This window comes from Stegostoma tigrinum, chromosome 2 (assembly GCF_030684315.1).
Source record: "Stegostoma tigrinum isolate sSteTig4 chromosome 2, sSteTig4.hap1, whole genome shotgun sequence".
NCBI lineage: Eukaryota > Metazoa > Chordata > Chondrichthyes > Orectolobiformes > Stegostomatidae > Stegostoma > Stegostoma tigrinum.
The window spans coordinates 70,246,107-70,268,598 of NC_081355.1; the positions used below are offsets into that span (position 1 = coordinate 70,246,107).

A 22,492-nucleotide genomic window follows, 5' to 3' on the forward strand; every position below is an offset into this window, starting at 1 on the left:
GACATGTAAGTTGACGATGTGATAAATGGTGAAGAGGTAAACTTTAGGTCAATTGCCCAGCAGGCGGTTAAGAATCAATTACATTGCTGTGGTTCTGGAGTTGCATGTAGGCCAGACCAGGTAAGGATGGCAGTTTCCTTCCCTAAAGGACATCAATGAACCAATTGGGGTTTTCTGACAAGTGACAACAGATGGTGCTCATTATCAGACTCTTAATTCCAGATTTTCATTGAATTCAACTTCCATGATCTACTGTGGTGGTGAGATTAGAGTCCAGGAGTAGAAATGTCTTACTGCAAATGTGCAGGATCTGGGTGAGATCACGTTTGGGGTATTGTGTGTGGTTTTGCTCTCCTTTTCTGAGGAAGGATTTGCAACAAAAAAATAACAGATTAGCAGATTGGTTCCTGGGGTGGCAGGACTGATACATGAAGAGACACTGATCTATTTAAGACGATATTCATTTAAGTTTAGAAAAATTTGCTTGTTGAGGACGGTGTTAGATCTCATAGAAACCTATAAAATTCTAACAGGACTAAACAGGGTATATGCAGAAAGGATATTCCTGATGACCAGGACGTTCACGCTAAGGATATGGGGTAGACCATTTAAGATTGAGATGAGAAATTTCTTCACTCAAAGAGCAGTGAGCCTAAGATCTTCTCTGCCACAGAAAGTACTCGAGACCAAACAGTTCTTAAAGCTAAAAGTATTAAAGTGTATGGGGGGAAAACAAGAACAGGGAACTGAGTTGCATGATCAGCCATGATCATGTTGAATGGTGGAGCAGGCTCAAAGGGTTGGATTACATAATCCTGCTCCTATTTTCTATGTTATTATATATTAAGAAAGCAAACAGGATACTTATCTTTATTAGCAAGGCATTGAATGGAAGAGCAAGTTGATTATGATGGAACTGTATACAACTTAGCTGGGCCACAGCTGGATTACTGCAGTTTCGGCTATAGCAAGGGTGTGATAGAATTAGAGAGGGTGCAGATGAGATTCAGTTATGAAGACAGGCTAAGGTTGTTTAAAGTATGGAAGGCTGGTGGTAGGGTGATGGGATTGTAGGGAGGGTTGAGGGGTAGAAAAGGTGAGATCTGGTTGAGGTGTATGAAATTCTAAGGGGCATAGACAGGGAGATATAGAGAAATGTTACACACTAGTAGAAGGGTCAGTAAATATTGGACACAGTTTTAAGGTAAGGATCACATGGATTATAGGGTTTTTGCGGAAAATCTTTTCATTTGAAGGGATGTGCATACCTGGAATTCATTGCTTAACACAGTGGTGGAGGTGGGAATAGTCAAGGAAAATAAAAGATACTTGAAATGCCATAGCGTAAGACTGGTCTTTCATCCAAGTGCTTGAAAATGTGATTTGACTAGATAGATGCTTGGTGACTGGTGTTGGCATGATGGACCATAGGACTCGTTCTGTGTTGTAAAAATTCTATGACTATGTTTAATGTATGGGTGAAGTGTAATTTTCTTTCAGAATGACGAACAGCAGTAGCCTTGCTGCACAGTAATGATCAAGTTAGTGAGCCGATAGACCAGTTTCCAATTAGTATCTCAAAGCATTTTACAAGTTAGTTTTGAAGTGTTGTAAAACAAGAAACGTAACAGTCAATGTGTACAGCAAGGCCCATAATCCACAATAATGGACCCCTTTGAAGTTGATGGTGATATCTCTCTCTCTCTCTCTCGCTGTCTCTCTCTGCACCACTAACGCTGTATTTTGCACTCTGTTCTGCTATCGGATGCACTTTATATGATACATTCTACCTGTAGAGCATGCAAAACAATATTTTTCACTGTATCTCAGTACATGTGACAACAATAAATTGCTTCAAATCAAAGATAATCTGTTGGCTGATGGTTAAACATTGTCTAAGGCGCCAAGAAAACTTCACTGTTCTCTTTCAACGATGTTGGACCTTGTCTCACCTTATGAGACTTCAGATGGTACCTCGAGGGGCACCTTGGACAGGGAAGCCCTCTCTCTATACTACTGTGAGTTGCTGAGGGACATGGTGGCAAAGTGGTAATGTCACTGGACTAGTAATCCAGAGATTTGATAATTCTTTAGGAACACGGATTCAGATTCCATTGTGGCAGTTGTGGAATTTAAATTCAACTAATACATCTGGAATATAAACCAGGACTTGTGTAGTAACGATAAGTGCTAAACTATCATCATTGGAGTAAAAATCCATCTGGTTTAGTAATATCCTTTAGGGAAAGAAATCTTCTGTCTGGTCTACATGTAACTCCACTCCAAGCAGCCCTCATCACTAGCTGACCAAGTCAGAAAAGGCCACTTTGGAGTGACCAAGATATGCTGGCCTTGTTTGTGACGCCCATATCCCAGAAAATAAAACACAATGTCAGCTGAGGTTTTGGAATGAAGTTTGTTGAGTAGGGCTTGAAACCAAGAGTGCACAAATCTAAGATGAGAATATGCCCTACTGACCACAGTGAAGGTCCTGGAGAACCCATACCAGGAGGAGATTGCAATTACAGTATGACACATCTGCATCAGTGTCCAATTTAGATATGGATGTGAGTGTTTAAAGTTGAAAAATTTTGATCCATCGACTGACAAAAACATGAAACTGCATGTAAAGTATGTAGCAGGAGGCATTTACAGATGTAAGCCGATTCTTATATTAACTTTGTATCTTTGTAGTTTTGCACAGTGTGACTCAGAATCTTGATTATATTTACGTGAACATATTCATGGATTTAAGTTTGTTAGCAAGGTAAAAGCAGAGATATTGATTTTAAAAACTGAAAATTTCTTTATCAACCTTTGCAAAATGTTCAAAATGAGATCAGTACTTTGTGTAACAGATATAGTGTAGTTTCGAATATAGCGCCTCCGAAAAACACAGAATTATTTAATTATTACTGCGCTATTGTGATGTACTTTCTGAGTTTACTGCTATCTCTTCATGTATTATTTTTCTGAAAAGATATTGGAAACCAGAAATTCATTCCAAAGTTAAAGTATTATTTTGGAACAGTCTGATTTAATCAAAGAAGTATTAAGGGTGATAGCCATAAAGTAAAATAGAATAATAGCAGAATGTTTGAATTTAAAATTGCAGTAAATTTAATTTGTATGCTGTTCCTTAAATTACAAACAGGTTATACAAAATCAGTTAAAGCTCACTAAATGCAAGATGAAAAATGATCTCGTTGAACTTTACCTGGCTAAAGAGTAAGTAATATAATGCTTTATCACTAATCGTGAAACATTAATAAATCATGTAGGATTTTTGCTGACCTACTTAGTTTTCACAGAATGTGCTTTTCTATCTATCTGAGCATTTGGGTTAGATAAAATATTTTAGATGTCTGTATAATTATTTTTATATTACTTACTTAAACCTAAATTAATATAAAAAATCAATTTGATAATATGCATTTCAATCTATAACATTGTAGCAACCAGACTAATATGGATTCACTGAAATCTATGAAGCATATTACATAAGATATGGAAGCATCTGAACAAAGAGCATTTTATTAGCTATTCTGATTGCCAACAGCTATTCATACTTTGGTGAAGAGAAATGTTGCATTACTTGCAATGCAAATGAGAGATAGAGGAGGCCTATTTTTACCTTATTCAAAAATCATACAAAGAAACTTAATTGAAACGTATAAAATAATCAGAAGGTTAGACAGGGTGGATAGGGAGAGCCTTTTTCCTAGGATGGTGATGGTGAGCACGAGGGGGCATAGCTTTAAATTGAGGGGTGAAAGATATAGGACAGATGTCAGAGGTAGTTTCTTTACTCAGAGAGTAGTAAGGCAATGGAACGTTTTCTCTGCAACGGTAGTAGATTCGCCAACTTTAGGTACATTTAAATCGTCATTGGATAAGCATATGGACGTACATGGAATAGTGTAGGTTAGATGGGCTTGAGATTGGTATGACAGGTCGGCACAACATCGAGGGCCGAAGGGCCTGTACTGTGCTGTAATGTAATGTTCTAATGTTCTAATGTTTAAACTAGTTAGTGAGAGCAAAAGTGAGGTTAACTGTGATAGAGGCAGTTGTTATAAACTGAAATAAAATAACGAACTGCAGATGTTGGAAATCTGAAACACAACAAAAATTGCTGGAGAAACTCAGCAGATCTAGCTGTACCTGGAGAGAAAAGCAGAGTTAATGTTTTGGGTCCTGTGACCTTTCATCAAATCTCCACGGATGCCGCCAGATCTGCTGGGTTTCTTTGGCAGTTTCTGTTTTTGTGTGGTAAACTGGAATTGTCAGTGCCAGTTGAGAGAAAACAAATTCTTGCAAACTGCTGTCCCCTGTAGCTAACTTCCATTGATTTGAGCTTCCTGTGTCTTCAACAAAAGTTTTGTGATGTCCTCCAATGCAAAAAAAATACACTTGATGCAGATATGTGTCGATTTTGTATACAAAAGTCAGAAGTTATACAACACCAGGTTACAGTTCAACAGGTTTATTTGAAATCACAAACTTTTGGACTGTAGCCCCTTCTGGATTTGTCCACCCTATTCCAATGCCAGCACCTCCATTTACAATTAAGGACACTTGGGATTTAAGAATGATCTGAGTCATTTTTGTTAAAGTAACCCAAATGCATGATTCTGAGACATAGTGTTGCATAAAATTTGAAAATGATTTTGGATGTTGCTAAAAGTTTTCTGGACGTGGAAAGTAAAACAGTGGATTATTTAAAATCTTTGACTCAGGCTAATTTGAGGGATATAGCAAATATATTGAAGGTAGAAACCAAAAGAATATCTCCTAAGGATGAGGTGCTTCAAGAGATTGTACAAAATTTAGAATTAGGAGACAGGAAAGCAGAAATATACAAAGAATACTTTGGTAAATGGAGGATTTATGGTGGAAGAAGTGAAACAAAAGCTATAAAGACAATTGACTTGCTTTTGTGAAATGACCTGGCAGTTTAAAGAAACCAAAATATTACAAAAGAAACATCCTGGATTGTTTCCTGTTTCTGTCATGTTTAGATCTAAGACCTATAAAATTACACAGAAAGAAAAAGTATCCAAGAACAGGGGGGTAATTTGAAAATTCACTTACTGGATGTAATTTTTGTAAATATAACTGAAAAGGACGAAGACAGAGAAAATATGTGCACAGATTTGTAAGTTAACAAGTTACACAAAATGGCTTACTTAGAAACTAAATCAAAAACAATCCCCGAATATCATTAATTGAAAAATAAAGTCTCAATGAGGGAAAGGAGACCCCCTCAAAGACCAGCTGATGAAAAATGGCCATTGGTCCATCAGATAATGGTTCATCTGAGTTTAGAAATGAAATTTTATGAGTGGCTCATGAAATTCCAATAGCAAGTCAATTCAGTATCAGGGAATCAAATGAAACCATTAAAATATTCCTCTTGGCCAGGTTTACATAAATTTGTAGGCAAATTTTGGCAGACATGCCATACGTGTCAACAATATTCCCTCAAAGCTGTGTGGACTGTACGTGCTGATGAGTTTGCAGATGCATTGACTTCTGGTTGTGGAACCTATTGTGGCACATGGATCTTGGAGATCTGCACAGCTGCAAGAGATATTGGAGGGAAAATATCGTGTTAGTTGTGGGGAAATCCTAATGCTCAATTAAACTTGCACTTTTAATTCCAATTTAAGTTTAGTAGGGTCTTAATAGATTACACCCTAGGCCCTACCTAAAATGAAGACTAGGAAAGCAGTATCTTTTAATAACTATGAATGTTTCCGCAAGATTTCCTGACACAATGCTTTTAGGAGAAATTACTGCAAAAGTAGCAGTGAAGAGTTAGTTCTTTTGCTTGCATGATCTGGATTAACAAAATAAATCCTATCAAGGCTTACAACTTACGTTGCAGATATTTATACAAGTTATGAATATTTGGGAAATAAAAATTCATATTTTTTTGTGTCTGACCCACACTCTTAAATTACATTGGAAAGTTAACATCAGACTTTGAACGCCATGAATATGGCTTGTGATCAAGAATATCCTAATTATTGGGACAAGGGAATCCCTTTGTTACTATTTGTCATTAAGGATGATCTAATTCTCAGGATTTATTCCTTTTGAACTAATGTATGGACTGGATTTGAGAGAACTAATTAAAATTATTAAAGAAAAGTTAATAAAACAAATTTCAGAAACAGTACTTCCAATCTATATGTCAAATTTCAGAGAGAAACTGACTAATTGTAAATTGACTAAACAAAATCTGAAAAAAGCTCAAACGATGAGAAATAGTGCAGATAAAAGGCAAAAATTTGAAATTTTGTTGCAGGAGACAAGGTGTTGGTGTTGAGTTCTATTTCTGGGGGATTATTAAAGGCTAGGTTCACCAGACCTTCTTAAATTAAGGAGAGACTCAACGGTATGAATTGTTAGGTGTACTCCAGACGGGAGAATGAATCAGTGAGTGTGTTGAAAAGATATGATGGGGATGGTAGTTGTGACAGAAGTGTACTTACTAGTGTGAAGGAAGTAGAAGATGCAAATACTTTGGAAACTTGGTAGGCACCACTCAATGGTGAGATTCTGAAGTTATCATTTATGATATGAGGAGCAAAATGAAACCATTCTTCTCGTCATCGAAAATCAAATTCTTTACATTCTGACTGCAATTTCCTGCCATTACTCACACCACACTAGGGAGGAGAATATTCTTCCCATTGACCTTCAGTGATAAGTTTTTCTTAAATCTTTGTCGTTCAATAATAAGCAACAACATTTAAAGCAATAACATTGACTCCTTTGAGAAAAGTGTGTCTTTGTACCAGAGCAGATAAGTTCAAAATTGGACCAACTCATTCAGACTAGTGCACAGTATCTGATCTACTAATCTTTAATCTTCAACTGACTGGTACAATCAACTTTAGCTGCTTCATCAGTGACCTTCCCTTCATCTTAAAATCAGATGTGGGAATGTTCACTAATTATTGCGTAATATGTACACAATGCACAACTTAGAAGATAATCAAGCAGTCCATGTACAATTTCAACAAGACATGAGCTGACAAGTAGCAAGTAATATTTGTGCCACACCAGAACCAGGCAATTACCATCTCCAGCAAGAAGGATTCTAACAATTGCCCCTTGACATTCACAAAATCCCAACCGTGTGAAAGCATGACATTTGGCTACTTGACACCTTGCAAGGAGCATTCCACCCAAATGCACTCCCTACCTTACCTCTGTAACCTTGCATTTCTATATCCCTGGGCACAATGGGCAATTTAGCATAGCAAATCCATCTAACCTGCTCGTTTTTTGGACTTGTTGGAGGAACCCAGAGCACCCGGAGGAAAACTGGAGAACACGCAAACTCCACACAGACAGTCGCTCGAGGATGTACTTGAACCTGGGGACCTGGTGCTGTGAGGCAGCAGTGCTAACCACTGTGCCCCAGTGACATTACCATTGCTAAATTCTCCATATCTTCGGGATTAACATTGACCAGAAACTTGACTGGCCTACCATTTTAAATACTCTGTCTTCAAGAGCAGGTTAGGAATCCAACAGCAAGTGACAAACCTCCTGACTCCTCAAAGCGCGTTCCCTACTTACAAGTCACAAGGCAGGAGTATGATGGAGTACTCACTGCTTGCCTGGTTGAGCACAGCTCCAACAACGCACAAGAAGTCTGACATCATCTAGGACAAAGCAGCCTTCATTGTTGATAGCTCATTCACAAATACTCACTCCCTTCACCACTGATACTCTGTAGTAGCAGCGCACACCATCTACAACCCTAACCCTAACCCTAACCCTATAGCTGTAGATGTTTTACCGAGGCTCCTTAGACAGTGCCTTTCAAACCTATGACAGCTATTGTCTGGAAGGACAAGGGCAGCAAGTGCATGGGAGCACTACCACCTTCAAATTTTACTCCAAGCCTGTCAGCATCCTGACTTTGAAATATTATCATCACTACTTCAGGATTGCTGGGTCAAAATCCTGGAACTTTCTCCATTCAGCTTTGTGAGTGTATCCACACCAAATAGACTGCAGTTGTTCAAGAAAGCAATTCAACACAATTCTGGCCAGCCTTCTGTAGGAAGGATATTGTTAAACATATCAGAGTCATACAGCACAGAAACAGACCCGTGGTTCAACTTGTCTGTGCTGAACAGACATCCAATCCCACCTAGTCCCATTAGCCATCATTTGGCCCATATCCCCCTAAATGCTTCCTATTCATATATACATCCAGATACTTTTTAAATGTTGTAATTGTATCCACTTCCACCACTTTCTATGGCAGCTTGTTCCATATACGCCCCATCCTCCGTGTGAAAAATGTTGCCCTGCAGGTCCTTTTAAAATCTTTCCCTCTCACCTTAAACCTATGCCTTCTAGTTTTGGACTCACCCACCCTAGGGAAAAGATTTTGGCCTCTCATGATTTTATAAAACTCAGAAAGGTCAGCCCTTAGCTTCTGGCACTCCAGGAAAAAGGTGCCAGCCTATTCAGCTTCTCCCAAAAACTGAAACCCACCAGTCCTGGGAACGTCCCCCCACAATCTTTTCTGCACCCTCTCAAGTTTAACAATATCCTTCCTATAGAAGGGCGGCCAAAATTATACGCAGTATTCTAAACGTGGCCTCATCAATATCGTGCAGCCACAACATGATGCCCAACTCCTATACTCAATGTTCTGACCAATGAAGGCAAGCATGCCAAACGCCGTCTTCACCATCCTTTCTACCTGTGTCTGTACTTTCAAACTATACACCTGAATTCATAGATCTCTTCGTTCGGCAACATTCCCAAGAGCCCTACCATTTACTGTGTAAATTTTGCCCTGGTTTGCCTTACTAAAATGCACGATCTCACATTTATCTAAATTAAACTCCATCTGCCACTCCTCCGCTCATTGGCCCATCTGATCCCATTGTACTCACATTTTTTCTTCACTGTACACTACATCACTAATTTTGGTGCCACCTGCAAACTTACTAACCATACCTCCCATATTCACTTCAAAATCATTTATATAAATGACAAAAATCAGTAAACCCAGCATTAATCTTTGCAGAACACCACTGGTCAACAGGCCTCCAGTCTGAAAAACAACCCTCTACCACACTCTGTCTCCTACCTTCAAGCCAATTTTCTATCCAGTTTGCTAGCACTCCCTAGATCTTACGTGATCTAACCTTATTAACTAGTCTACCATGCAGAACCTTGTCAGACATTTTGCTGAAGCCCATACAGATGTCTGTCACTGCCTTCAATCTTCTTTGTTACCTCTTCAAAAGACTCAGGAATTCAGGTTGGACTTCACCCTTGGGTGACTGCCTGTCTGGAGTTTGCCAGTTCTCCCCGTGTTTCCTCCAGGTGATTTGGTTTCATCCCCCAGTCCAAGGATGTGCAAGTTAGGTGGATTATCCATGCTAAATTGCCCTAGGTGTCCAGGGATGTGTGGATTATGTGGATTAGCTATGGTGAATGTGTGGTGGGAATGTGGTGGTGGGCTGGGTCTGAGTGGGATACTCTTTACAGGGTTGGTGTGGACTTATGGGCCAAGTGGCCTGTTTCCACTCTGTATGGATTCTGTGTTTCTAATTATGAAATGTAGGCAGCTTTAAATCAAATGCCACAATGCTGGAATAAGACTGGCATGTTACTTTCAAAAATAATGCTTTTGAGTGTGTCTTTATGTTTAAGTTACGTTACTTGTTTAACCGATCATAAAAATAAAATGTTTGTTCCATGTTTTATTTTAAGAGGATTGACAGAAGTGCCTGATCTGTCGAGATTTCAGTGGTTAAAGTATTTGTGGCTGCATCACAACAAAGTGAGTGAAATTTTTTGTAATTGCTGCATGATTAACAGATTTTGCTAATCCATATCATATTTAAGAATGATTTGAGAGCCCTGCTGTTTGCGTCTGTCAGCCTGACAGCTGATATCATTGAAAGATCCATACAAAGTAGAAGCAGGAGCAGGCCACTCAGCCCCTTGAGCTTGTTCTGCCATTCGTGGGATAATGGCTGATCTGATTATTTAACGTTCCTGCCTACCTTAGTAGCCTTTCATGACCAGTATGAAGCCCTTCAAAAGGTTGGGTTGACCAGGTGATTTCAAAAACATTAAGATATGGTAACTAACTTCCACATGTTCTTTTGTGTATTTGATAAAACCTATATCCAAATGTACAGGAAATAATTTGATTTTAGAACTGGATTTAGCCAAATCTATTTCATACAATGTTATTCCATGATTTTATTAGTCTATTTATTCTTTGAATTTTAATTCAAGTCTAACTGTCCAAAGGCGCCCCTATTTGGGTTGTTCTCCAGGATCATCATCCAAGAGAAGAATTGCAGCAGCTATCTTAAACAAGGACTTCTTCAGAAGTAAAAATCGATAGAGGTTTGACATGAAATTTTTGAGCCACATCTAATTAGAACCACTTCTGAATGCGTGGAAATATGTTTGCTATATAATCAGGATGAAAGAAAGCAAATTGACCAAGCGTAGGGATTTTGCACTTGGGTATAAGTACTGACAATCCAACTTAATTGCATTGCATAATGTGTACTGGTGGAAATTTGAACAAAATCCCAGGTTTGTGGTTAAAACACTATTTCTACCTCCAACAAATTTGCTACGAGTTAAGTAAAATTTACCAATAGTCAATTAAGTACCTTATTCAAACAAGCTGTTAAATAGCATGTTTTGTTTCTTTTTGCTTTTTGCTGTAAATGTCGCAGCATTGAATGTAGGTAAAATTTCAGACAAATTTGCAGACTGGAAGCAACTTTGAAGACTTTGACTTCAAACATTTTTGTTGTAGACAGCACACGTAATAACAAATTACTGACGTAAATCCTAGGAGAGATTGGAAGCAACTAACTGTCCTCCACCTTCGAGTTTGAAGGATTTTGCACATACTGGGGTATATTTTATTGTACGTTTTCAGGACCAGGGCAAACTTTGTGTTCTGAGTGAGTGTTCAATTGAGTGACAGCGAAGAACGTTGCAAACTCATGCAGTTAATTAATTAATTAAAGGAAAGAGGTTGTGTTGCCTATGTCCACGCTAATCTGATAATGCCTGATCTCATCTGATCTCGGAAGCTAAGCAGACTCAGGAGACTGCCTGAGAATACAAGGTGCAGTAGGAAGAGGCCCTTTTGTGGCACCTGGACCAGGGAACCTGGGTTCAAGACCCACCTACCCCAGAGGTGTTAATAACACTTTTAAAAACATTCATTATAGCAAGTCCTGCTCCTCATTGGCATTTCGTCTGGTGGAAGGTTTCACTTTTGCTAATTCCTGATGTTACAGAGAGGATGGGGGAGGGGGAGAGAGACTGATTTAAATCTTTTACTCTCCTCACATTCTATCCAAAAGCAAAATGCCTTAATTTTGAGTAGGTGTAATAGGTTTTTAATGCTGTTTGTTTTGACAAAGTCAATCTAAAAATTATTTGGAGCAAACTGTCTTAAGCTGAAGAACATAAGAACTAGGAGCAGGAGTAGGCCGTCCGGCCCTTCGAGCCTGCTCCGCCATTCAATAGGATCATTGCTGATCTTTTCGTGGACTCAGATCCACTTACCCGCATTCTAATCAAATCCCTTAATTCCTTTACTGTTCAAAAAAAATCTACCTTAGCTTTAAAAACGTTTACTGAAGTAGCGTCAACCACTTCACTGGGCAAGGAATTCCACAGATTAACAACCCTCAGAGTGAAGAAGTTTCTTCCCAATTCACTCCTAAATCTGTTCCCTCTAATCTTGAGGCTATGCCCTCTTGTCCTAGCTTTACCTGCCAGTGGGAACATCCTTTTCTACTTCTATCTTATCTATTCCCTTCATAATTTTATATGTTTCTATAAGATCCCCCCTCAGTCTTCTGTATTCCAATGAATATAATCCCAATCTACTCAGTCTCTCCTCATAAACCAACCCCCTCAACTCCGAAATCAACCTAGTGAACTTCTTCTGCACCCCCTCCAGTGCCAGTACATCCTTCCTCAAGTAAGGAGACCAAAACTACGCACAGTGCTCCAGATGTGGCCTCACTAGCACCTTGTACAGCTGCAATATAACCTCTCTGCTTTTAAACTCAATCCCTTTAGCAATGAAGGACAAAATTCCATTTGCCTTCCTAATTACTTGTTGTACCTGCAGACCAACCTTTTTGGTCATCGACAAAGACACCCAGGCCCCTCTGCATAGCAGCATGCTGCAACTTTTTACTATTCAACTAATAATCCCTTTTACTATTACTCCTACTGAGGAGAGTTAAACAAGGAGAGTTCTTTGTTCATATATTTAAATATCTACTAGTTCCTCTTTATAAACTCTCAAAGAGCTAATTTGTCTAAAATGATTTCCATTTCACAAAACCATGTTGACCCTGTTAAACTTTCTAAATAATTTGCTGTTTCCTCAATAATGGATTCTAATATTTTTTTTCAATGAAACATGTTAGACTAATTGGCCAATAGTTTCCTGTTCTCTCTGTCCCTCCCTTCTTGAACAGGGGCATCGCATTAGGCATTTTCGAATCCACTAGAACCCTCCTGATACCTAGTGAGTTACGATATATTTCAACCAATGCCTGCACTATATCTGCAGCTGCTTCCTTTAAAACCCATGGATTCAGGCCATCAGGTCCTAGTGACTTGTCTGCCTTTAGGCCCATTAGTTTGTCAATTATTTTGTCCCTTGTAATTGTGACTGTTGTTTGATCTTTTCTCCCGTTATCATCTTCCTTATATCCCTGAGATGTTATCTTTGAGTATTATCCACCATGAAGACCAGTGCAAAATATTGGCTTAAATTATCTGGCATTTCCCTGACTCCCATAAGTAATTCTCCAGTTGCATCCTCCTCAGGTCCACACTTAAGTAGCTACTTTCATTTTATATACCATAGAAGCTCTGTCTGTTTGTTTTTCTTTCTCTTGCCAATTTACTTTCATAACAAATTTTCTTCCTCTTTATGAGTTTTTCCATCATCTGCTGCTGGATCCGAAAATAAATTCCCTATCCTTTGGCCTGCCATTAGTTTTTGTTGCTTTAAATATCTTAGTTTTTGGTTGGATTTCTCTTTTTGACTGTCTTGATTAACCAAGCATAGTCTGTTCTTCTCATGGAATCCTTCTTTTTGACTGAAGTAATTTCTTTTCTGAGTATTATGAAATATTTACTTAAAAGTCTGTCACTACTCAATCACTGATTTTCCTGTCTGTATATTTTCTCAACCTGCTATGGACAACACTTTCTTCATAACTCTGTAGTTGCTCTTATTTAAGTTGAGGACCTGTTGTCTCTCAAAATGAATTTGAACTTCTCTCCTACTGTGATCCCTAGCCCATGGAAGACCCCTGACTGCAAGACTTCTTATTGAACCCACTTCATCTTGCATTCCATTTTGTCAAATTAGATGTGAAATAGCCTGTTCCTGGGTGGGTTCTACAACATACTGCACTAAGAAACAATCCCTGATGCACTCTACCAATGTGTGTTCCATGTTACCCTTTCCCATCTGATTTTTCCAGTCAGCATGCACACTAAAATCACCTGAGACAATTGTAATGTCGTTCTTACGTGCCTTTATTATTTCTTGATGGTCCTGTAGCAAAGCAGCTGTTTGAAGGCCTGCAGATGGCTATTACCCATGACATATTTCCTTTGCTATTTCCTATTTCAACCCATAGTGATTCCACATCATAATCTATTGTACTTGCAGCACTATATATGGTTTACCTACTGATACAATCCTATATTAGTGGTGCTACAGCATCTATTTTCCGTTTTGCGGTTTCATTGAAACATTGAACTCCATTGAATATTGAGTTCCCAGTCCCGATCACCCTGCAACCATATCTCTGTAGCAGCTATTAAATCAATTCATTTATTTATATTTGTACCATCAACTCATCGTTCTTGTTACAAATATTTAATGCATCCAGATAAAAGTAAACAGCCTTCATCTTTGACATTTTGTCATCGTTATTTACTCTAGTCTAATTTCTGTTGCATTCTTCTACATGTATTTTCTACCCCTTCCTGTCACACTTTGATTATCATTTACTTCTTCACTTCCCTGCACTTCTGCTGTCTCTGGAATGATGCTGAACATTGCACACGCATCAGCGAACATCCCTATTTCTGACTTTATGATGGAAGGAAGGTCATCGCTGAAGCAGCTGAAGTTGGTTGGGCCTAGCACACTGCCCTGATGAACTCGTGCTGCCATGTCCTGAAGCTGAGATGGCTGACCTCCAACAACGACAAACATCTTCCAGTGTTCAAGGTATGACTCCATTGTGTCAATTTTCTGTGATTAAATGCAAAGCTGTAATTTTCACTTCAGCCGTATCATTACCAAGGAGAAAGCCAACTCCATCCACGAGTAATTTCTGAACAACTACCACTGTCGTGGTTCCATGTATTATCATACTCTGAATGCCTTTGTGCAACAGAATGGGCGTTACATTCCACTTATTATGTTTATTAGAAACTTGGCTTTCAATGCACACTCTGGAGGAAAAACTATGTCCTTCTTCACCAGTTTGAATACCTCCTGTATCATTTAATGTATCATTTGAAGAAAAAGGGTTTTCATTTCTGTTCAAGAAGAATCCTGCATAGCTATCATCTTCCTGATTCATCATCGTGTTTATCTTTGACCTCAGAGTGGTGGTTAACTCGACATTTTGATCAGTGATATTTTCCTTGCGAGTTTCTTTCTTGCACTCACTCTTATGTACTTCAGTAAATAGGCTTTCCAAGCAACATCCACCATTCCAAATGTAACTTTGTTACAATGAAAATACTTAGGCCTGTGACTGTCACTTCTACCCTCATCATTCTCCTTTCCAGTTTGTAAAGGAATTCCTGGCTGTCAATTATTTATCTTGGTTACTTGCTGTCCTATCACGGTCTTTTCTTCTACCCTTTCTGGTTTATGTGGTGCTGAACAGAAACGTTAGTTTTATGGATAAACTTATGATTGTCAGTTATTCCTTCTGCCTGTCTCACACTTTTAACCCTCTGATCTTCAACATGAATTCTAATCATTAAAAGGAACAAAAGATACATGATGTATCCAATGAATGAACATCACACAGTTCTACTTTGGACCTTCAATTTGCTGAAGAAAACAACTTGATACATTTTCTGTAACACATCAGTGTCCTAAATTCCATTTTTCCCAATTTATATTTCAAAAAACAAATGTAATCTTCACATAATACACTAGTTAAGGGTTTTATTTTTAAGGCATTTTCAGGTTTCAGTTTCAGAAAAGTAGACTGATTTAAGAACAAAGCTACTATATTTAGAACATACATGCATCAGTAGCTCCCAGGGATAGATATTGAATTGCTGTTATTTAAAAATTTGCTCATGAAACGCATGAGTTGCTAGCAAGGCCAGCATTTATCGAAAGTCCCTAATTTCCTTTCAGAGCCTACAGAATTGCTGCCTTCTTGAGCTACAGCAGCCCAGCTGGGATAGGTACATCCCAGAGCTATAGGGGAGGAAGTTGCAAGATGGTTCCCCAGTGACAGCAATACATTTCCAATCAGGATTGTGTATGACTTAGTGGGAAACCTTGAAAGAATTTGACTTTAATTCTACAGTGGTGATTGTCAGAATGGAAATGTACTTAGCAAGTTCTAGAAATTATAAGTAACTGAGCTGAATCAATTACGCTTGTGTGTGTTGTAATATGCCCGTTGTGCTTGTCTGTCTTGTTGGTGGAAGTCTTGAGTTTGGAAGGTGACATTGAAGAAGACATATCGCCTAAGCAAATGGGGAATATGGTTTCACTTCTGGATTATGCCTTGTGATTGTGGACAGGATGTGAAAAGTCCCAAAGAAAGTGCCTCATCACAGAATTCCCGGCATCTGACGTGATCTTGTGGGCCAGTATTTATGTGGCTGGTCCAGGTGAGTTTCTGTGTTTCAGTGATGACCCCAGGCTGATGATAATACGGGTATTAGGAAGGTCAACAGGAGATGGACAGTTCCAAGAAGACCAGGAGGCTAAAGCATTAAGCAGCAAGAACATTATTCAGGAGATACTCACTCTACAGCTCTGGAGAGAACTGTTTGTCTGCCTAAAGTGGCCATTTATATCAATATTATGTCATGTGATTGGACTCTTAAAGTGACAACCCACAATATGTATACAAATACACAACATACTTTCAACTTTACATCAGAGGTTCCTGCAGTTAAAATATTCACAATTATGTAAACAGCAGACAATAGGTAAGACATCCAGAGGACGTTTGGTGCATTTCAAGTGTCTGTTTATAATCCGAGAAAACAAAGTGTGGAGCTGGATGAACACAGCAGGCCAAGCAGCATCTTCACAGCACAAAAGCTAACATTTCGGGCCTAGACCCTTCTTTGGGCCTGAAGCGACAGCTTTTGTGCTCCTAAGATGCTGCTTGGCCTGCTGTGTTCATCCAGCTCCACACTTTGTTATCTCGGATTCTGCAGCATCTGCAGTTCCCATTATCTCTCTTATAATCAGCTTCCTTTGTACCAGATAAGGCTTCAACCATCTGAGTGTTTTCACAGATTGCCATTGATTTCAATTTTGCTGGAGCTCGTTCACATATATTTAAATGCTGTCTTGACATCAAGGGCAGTCACCCTCACCTCATCTATGGAATTCAGCATTTTTGTCCATAATTGGATCAAGGCTACCAAGGTCTGAGCTGAGTGGCCTGGTGGAACCCAAACTGAGCACTGGTGAACAAATAATTAGTGAATAAGTGATGCTAATAGCAGATGTGAGAACCAGTTGCAATATTTCCAGATTTGCAGATGACACCACACATCACGATCACAATCACAAGTTGTGAGGATGACACAAGGCGACTTCAAAGGAACTTGAATGGAATAAGTGAGCAGGTTTGAACACGGCAGATGGAAAATAATGTGAATAAATGTGAACTTATTCATTTTGTTCAAAAGAACAGAAAGGTAGAATTTTTCCTAAATAATCAGAGGTTGGGAAGTGCAGATGTTCAGAGAGTTCTGAGTCCCATGTCATCAAGTTATTAATAATAAGGGCAGCATGGTGAGCACTGCTGCTTCACAGTGCCAGTCACCCAGGTTCGATTCCACCCTTGGGCAACTGTCTGTGTGGAGTCTGCACATTCTCTCCAGGTCTGCGTGCATTTCCTCCGGGTGCTCCAATTTCCACCCACACTCCAACGATGTGCAGGCTATGTGGATTGGCCATGCTAAATTGCCTGTAGTGTTCAGAGATGTGTAGATTTGGGGGTGCTCTGAGGGTTGGTGTGGACTTGTTTGGTCGGAGGGCCTGTTTCCACACTGTCGGGATTCTATTCTATTTTATTCTAATATTTGGTGAACAGGTGCAGCAAAGAATTGGGAAGACTAAACAATATGTTGACATTCATTTCAATGGGATTTAAGTTCAGAAGAAAAGATGTCTTAATGCAATTTTGTGGAACCTTAGTGAGACCTCACCTAGCGTGCTGTGTACAGCTTTGGTCACCCTATCTAAGGATGGATATATTTACATTCGGAGGAAAGCAGTTGATGAATGTCAGCTGAACAGCCTCCTGTCACTGTCAAAGAGCTCCAACTCAGCAGAAAAACAAAAAAACATTTCACAGGGTTATGATGCTGGCCCCTCTTATAGTTGACCTGCTTGTTCTTTTGTGAGTAACAATCAAATTACTTCAGTGAACTTGTGTTGTCCTGCTTTGAAAGCTGGGTGTTACATTAACCAATGAGAGTCACGGCATATTATAACAAAACTACGGGTTCAAATCTCTGTGTAATACCTGCATGTATCAGACTACATGTAGGATGTATTCTCTTGAGCACCCTGTCAGCATATTGTGTGAGCTGGGAAGTGACAAAAGTAATTGGAAGACTTCTGCAGTCAACAGCAATGTTACACCTTTGAATTTCATGGACGCATTTCAATTTGTAATCTCAGCAATTAATACTGAAAGAATCCTAAATTAATTTGGTAGAAATCATAATCATTTCATGCGTAAATGTTTAGATCTGCGGTGCCCCCCTCTCTCCCTATTTATTCCAGAACCCTCACCCCATCCCCCTCTCTGATGAAGGGTCTAGGCCTGAAACATCAGCTTTTGTGCTCCTGAGATGCTGCTTGGCCTGCTGTGTTCATCCAGCTTTACACTTTATTATCTTGGATTCTCCAGTTCCCATTATCATTAAAGAGCAGTAATTGGCTTAGCGTCATTTTTGCTGAGTTTTGTAGTGCATTTCTCTCAGCGAGAGCTGACCAGGTTTTTGTTTGCACTCTCAGCTCAAACTCAATTCATTAACTGGCCTATGGGGCCCCACTCGTCCAATGCTGGCCTGTTTCTCTCTCTTGCCCGAGGCAAAGTACTCCCTACTACCAGGATTTACTGGTATCCCTGGTGAGACGCCGTGTTTAAAAGGCTGTGGTGCACCTGCTCAATTGCTGGCAACCTGGAGTTGCCCTGCATGATCCAAGACATTTATCTTGTACATGAAAGGAACTTGGTGTCTTGCTTTGTGCACAGGGACTTCTAAATCTGAGTGGACAGGGTGTTGTGGAGTGGGGCTGTCCTCATCCCACAGGAGGCCACATCAGACCCTGCCAACTTGCTATGAAGTTACAGCTTCAGTCAGTGCTGTATCAACCATATGGAAGAGCACTCAGCAATGCAGGATGAAAATCAGTAACATTTTCCCTCTGCCAGGCCAAGTACCATTAACTTCTGTCTGCCCCTTTACACTCACTGTAATTCTGCTGCTGTACCCACCTCCCACCAAGGCTCATGAGCAGCTGCTCACACTGTTATAGGCAACATCATCCATTGCTTGTTGTCACCCGCTCAACGCCCTCAGACTACGAACCCTGCACAGCCTCCATGCCCCCGACTCACTCACACAGACCTCACTATCTTTTCTCCAGCTGCACCAGAACTAATGCTAGTCACTTTCATCTCACTCAATCTCATTTCAGTAGAAAATGTCTCTCTCAGTAAGACTGAAAGAGTCATGATGGGTTATGGGGCATGTGAAGAAAGGATCCTTACCATGGTCTCCCCAAGTGGCTGACTGACTTACCAAAACTCTTGGACTGATATCAGATGAAATGATTTACTTACTGTGCCTGAAGGGAGTCTCCCTTGCCTTACCTGAGGTGTATTACCTGTAGATCTTTTTGGTTGAAACACATGCAGTATGTTTTGTGTGAATGCAGCTGGCACATGGTACTGGTTTGAGGCTGATGTAGCACAGTGCTATATAGCAAGATGTTCACCCCCTTGACTGATCACAGCTTACAAACAGGACAAGCAGGACAAACTGTTTTTGCACTGAAAAGTAAGGGAATTTAGAAGGACTGAGAGTATGTTACCTCTGGCTGAGGGGACATAGTACCACAAAGACAAGGTAGAGATGCTGTGAGCGTTGAAATGGGTACAAGTGAGCAAATGCTAAGAAAGCTAGCAAAAATCCCTGGTCCAATTAATGAGTTGGGTGCCTGTCTCTGGGTATAAAATATCCTTGCAGCTGTATTCTAACGAAAGGTGCTGGTGCATTCCAAAGTGCAGCACTGACGTGCAGACGCGTCCTGTAAGTGAACTGGAGACATGGAATTATGTGGTGAGGCTGGTATATGTCAGATGCCAAGGTCCGTGTTTGGGCTGTGCATGTTGTTGCTGCCCATGGAATTTGCCCTGAGATGTCATGCCTGATGTCCAAAGTGGAGGACCAGAGGACCAAGTGATGAGCTGGGGTGACCAGCTAACTGAGATAACAAGGTGTAGACTGGATGAACACAGCAGGCCAAGCAGCATCAGAGGAGCAGGAAGGCTGATAATCCGGGCCTAGACCTTTCTTCAGAAAAGGGTCTGAAGAAGGATCTGAACCCGAAACATCAGCCTTCCTGCTCCTCTGATGCTGCTTGGTTTGCTGTGTTCATCCAGCTCTACCCCTTGTTATCTCAGATTCTCCAGCATCTGCAGTTCCTCCTATCTTTCACCAGCTAATTGCTCTGATTGTCCATCAGGATTGGGATGGTGTCTAGTGGAACAACAGGAAACTATATATTAATGAGGTAAGATTAGGTGATAATGAACAATAATCTATGCACATAGGCCTTTATCTGCTCACTGGTGAGAATCTTATCTCACCATTGAACAACTGGATAGAGAATTAAAGTTATTGTTCTCAATGTCAAGTCAGTTCTTGCTGGACATCCCACCGAATTTTCCTATCTTTCCTGCCATGGTTTATGCTGTTCGGGTGCTGAGAAGATTCAGTGCTTGGCTTAAAACAATGACTTTTCTGAAACATTTGTTTCAGGTAATTTATTATTGAAATGTGAAATTGTTGTGTCTGTATATTAGATGTCAACTAGCTTTCTAGTGTAATTCATTGTTAAAATTTGATTAAATAGAAGCAGCAATCAAATAAATGTACAAAATTATTCAAGCACTGGACCTCAATAACAACATTTTCTATATCACAAATATAAATAGAAATTAATAGTCATTTGTCACGTCAATACTATCCCTTAATTCTCATCTGTATTTTATTGAGTTTAAATGGGCACTATTTCTTCACTCCTGTTGTAACATTCCATTTGATTTGTTTGTTATAGATTGAAACATTAGATTTCTTGCGTATGAATTATCACATCAAAGAATTATACTTACACAACAACCTGCTCACAGATATAACAGGTACAATGCATCTTTTCTTAAGTACCGTTAATTTTGGATTGTTTTCTTTGGGAGATAATTTTCAGTTTTTTAAACCGTATTTCAGTTTACATTGTTGTTTGTCACGTCTGTTATCAGGGGAATATGTTTGTACAACAAGCAAAACACCATAGCTGCTAAAAATCTAAACGTGCAGGAAATGCTGAAAACACTCAGGTGGTCAGTCAGCATTCATGAGGAGAACAGAGGTTGCTTCAGCTAAAGATCCTTGCTGTAATTGGATATTATGGTACTTTATTGTAATGATCTTAAGTTCAGTTTCACACATTTGTTTCTTAAATATTCTATGGAATTGACAAATTCAGAATGTCTCCATGTCAAGGGACTTAAAGAAGAGGGTAAGGGGAAAAAGCAAAGTTTGTGTCAGACACTAATAGCTCAGTACTGTCGGAAAACTGGAGGAAGTGCAGGGGCAAAATTAGAAAGGGATTTAGGAAAGCAACAAAAGGACATGAAAAAAGTAACAAGTAATATCTAGCAAAGCCAAAGATTTTTGTTTATAAGTACACAAAGAGCAAGAGGATAACTAAAAAAGATTATTATGGACCATGTAAGTGTGTAGAGCTACGGCATGTTGTTCCTAAAGAACACTTTTTAAATGTTTTCACCTAAGTGAAGGATGATACAATCAGAAGAGGAATGTGAAATATTCAGTTAACATCACAAGATTACAGTAAGATACATAGTAACATAGTAACATCTTTGACCATGGATAAATATGGGTCTGATAAAAAGTATCCTGGTTTGTTAATGAAAACCAAAGAGGAAATTTTAGAGGCTGTAACCATCGTTTTCCAGTCCACCCTGGCTTTGTTAATGAGGAAGACATCTGTAGATTTCAGGAATTTATCAACAGTTTAAACAGTAGAACAATGGCAAATATAGTTCAGTTTTGAAACATGTGAACCAAAGCATTTGGGAAAGGCGATAAATGGTACAAAAAAAATAAAAGGGAAGAAATGTTTGAAGTTAAACCCACAGATCCCTGTAAGTGGCCTGACAGATAGAATGGTCAAGAAGCATGTGGGATGCAAACTTCTGCGTGGCATCATTTGTACATTTTTTGATTTCTTCTTTGATATTGTCCAACAACTTTTCTGCTCCTTGCAGATGAAACTGCCTACTTGTGAGATCAACAGAAGTTACTTCAAATTGCAAAGACGGTTTGCATTTTCTCAAATTAGATTTTAAATTTTACTAATCAGAATGCTGACATAACTGCCGATAATTTACACCATATTCTTCTGTATTTCTAATTGGACATATTGTAATAAGCAAAGTAACCAATCAGAAATGGTGCAGCCACCACCTGTTGTACTTTTAATCATTCCATTTATATTCTTCAATTCTTTCATTTTGACCTATTCTGTCATTGCAAGGCCATGCCTGCCAAAGATTAAGCATTCAAACACATTTCAATGTGCAAGTATTGCTTCATTTAATGTTATTTGCACGAAATCAGAGAATACAATCGAATTGAATACATTGTCCCACAGACCTTCAGCACCTTTACTTTGATGACTGTGTAACATTTACATGAAAACTGGCTTAAATACAGAAAACCAGGGATCACCAATGATTTAAATAAGGAGATACGTTGATTACCTTCTAATGGTTTTCCGTAAGGGCAATGATGAAAGTCAGAACAGTTTCAAGAAATCTTGGAGTTACACAGTTAATGGGATTATTGATAACTTGCTCCATATTTTATTTGCCCTTTT

General features: G+C 39.3%; 1 protein-coding gene across 1 annotated transcript in view; it reads left to right on the forward strand.

Moving 5' to 3' along the window:
- The window catches only part of LOC125460977 (leucine-rich repeat-containing protein 72), a 61,403-nt gene that overhangs the window by 1,831 nt on the left and 37,080 nt on the right, over positions 1-22,492 (forward strand). The window contains exons 2-5 of the mRNA XM_059641685.1: positions 3,155-3,228; positions 9,760-9,829; positions 14,143-14,302; positions 20,651-20,732. Coding sequence (XP_059497668.1) covers positions 14,228-14,302; positions 20,651-20,732 — 157 coding nt within the window. The 5' untranslated portion in view covers positions 3,155-3,228; positions 9,760-9,829; positions 14,143-14,227. The remainder of the gene's footprint in view (positions 1-3,154; positions 3,229-9,759; positions 9,830-14,142; positions 14,303-20,650; positions 20,733-22,492) is intronic.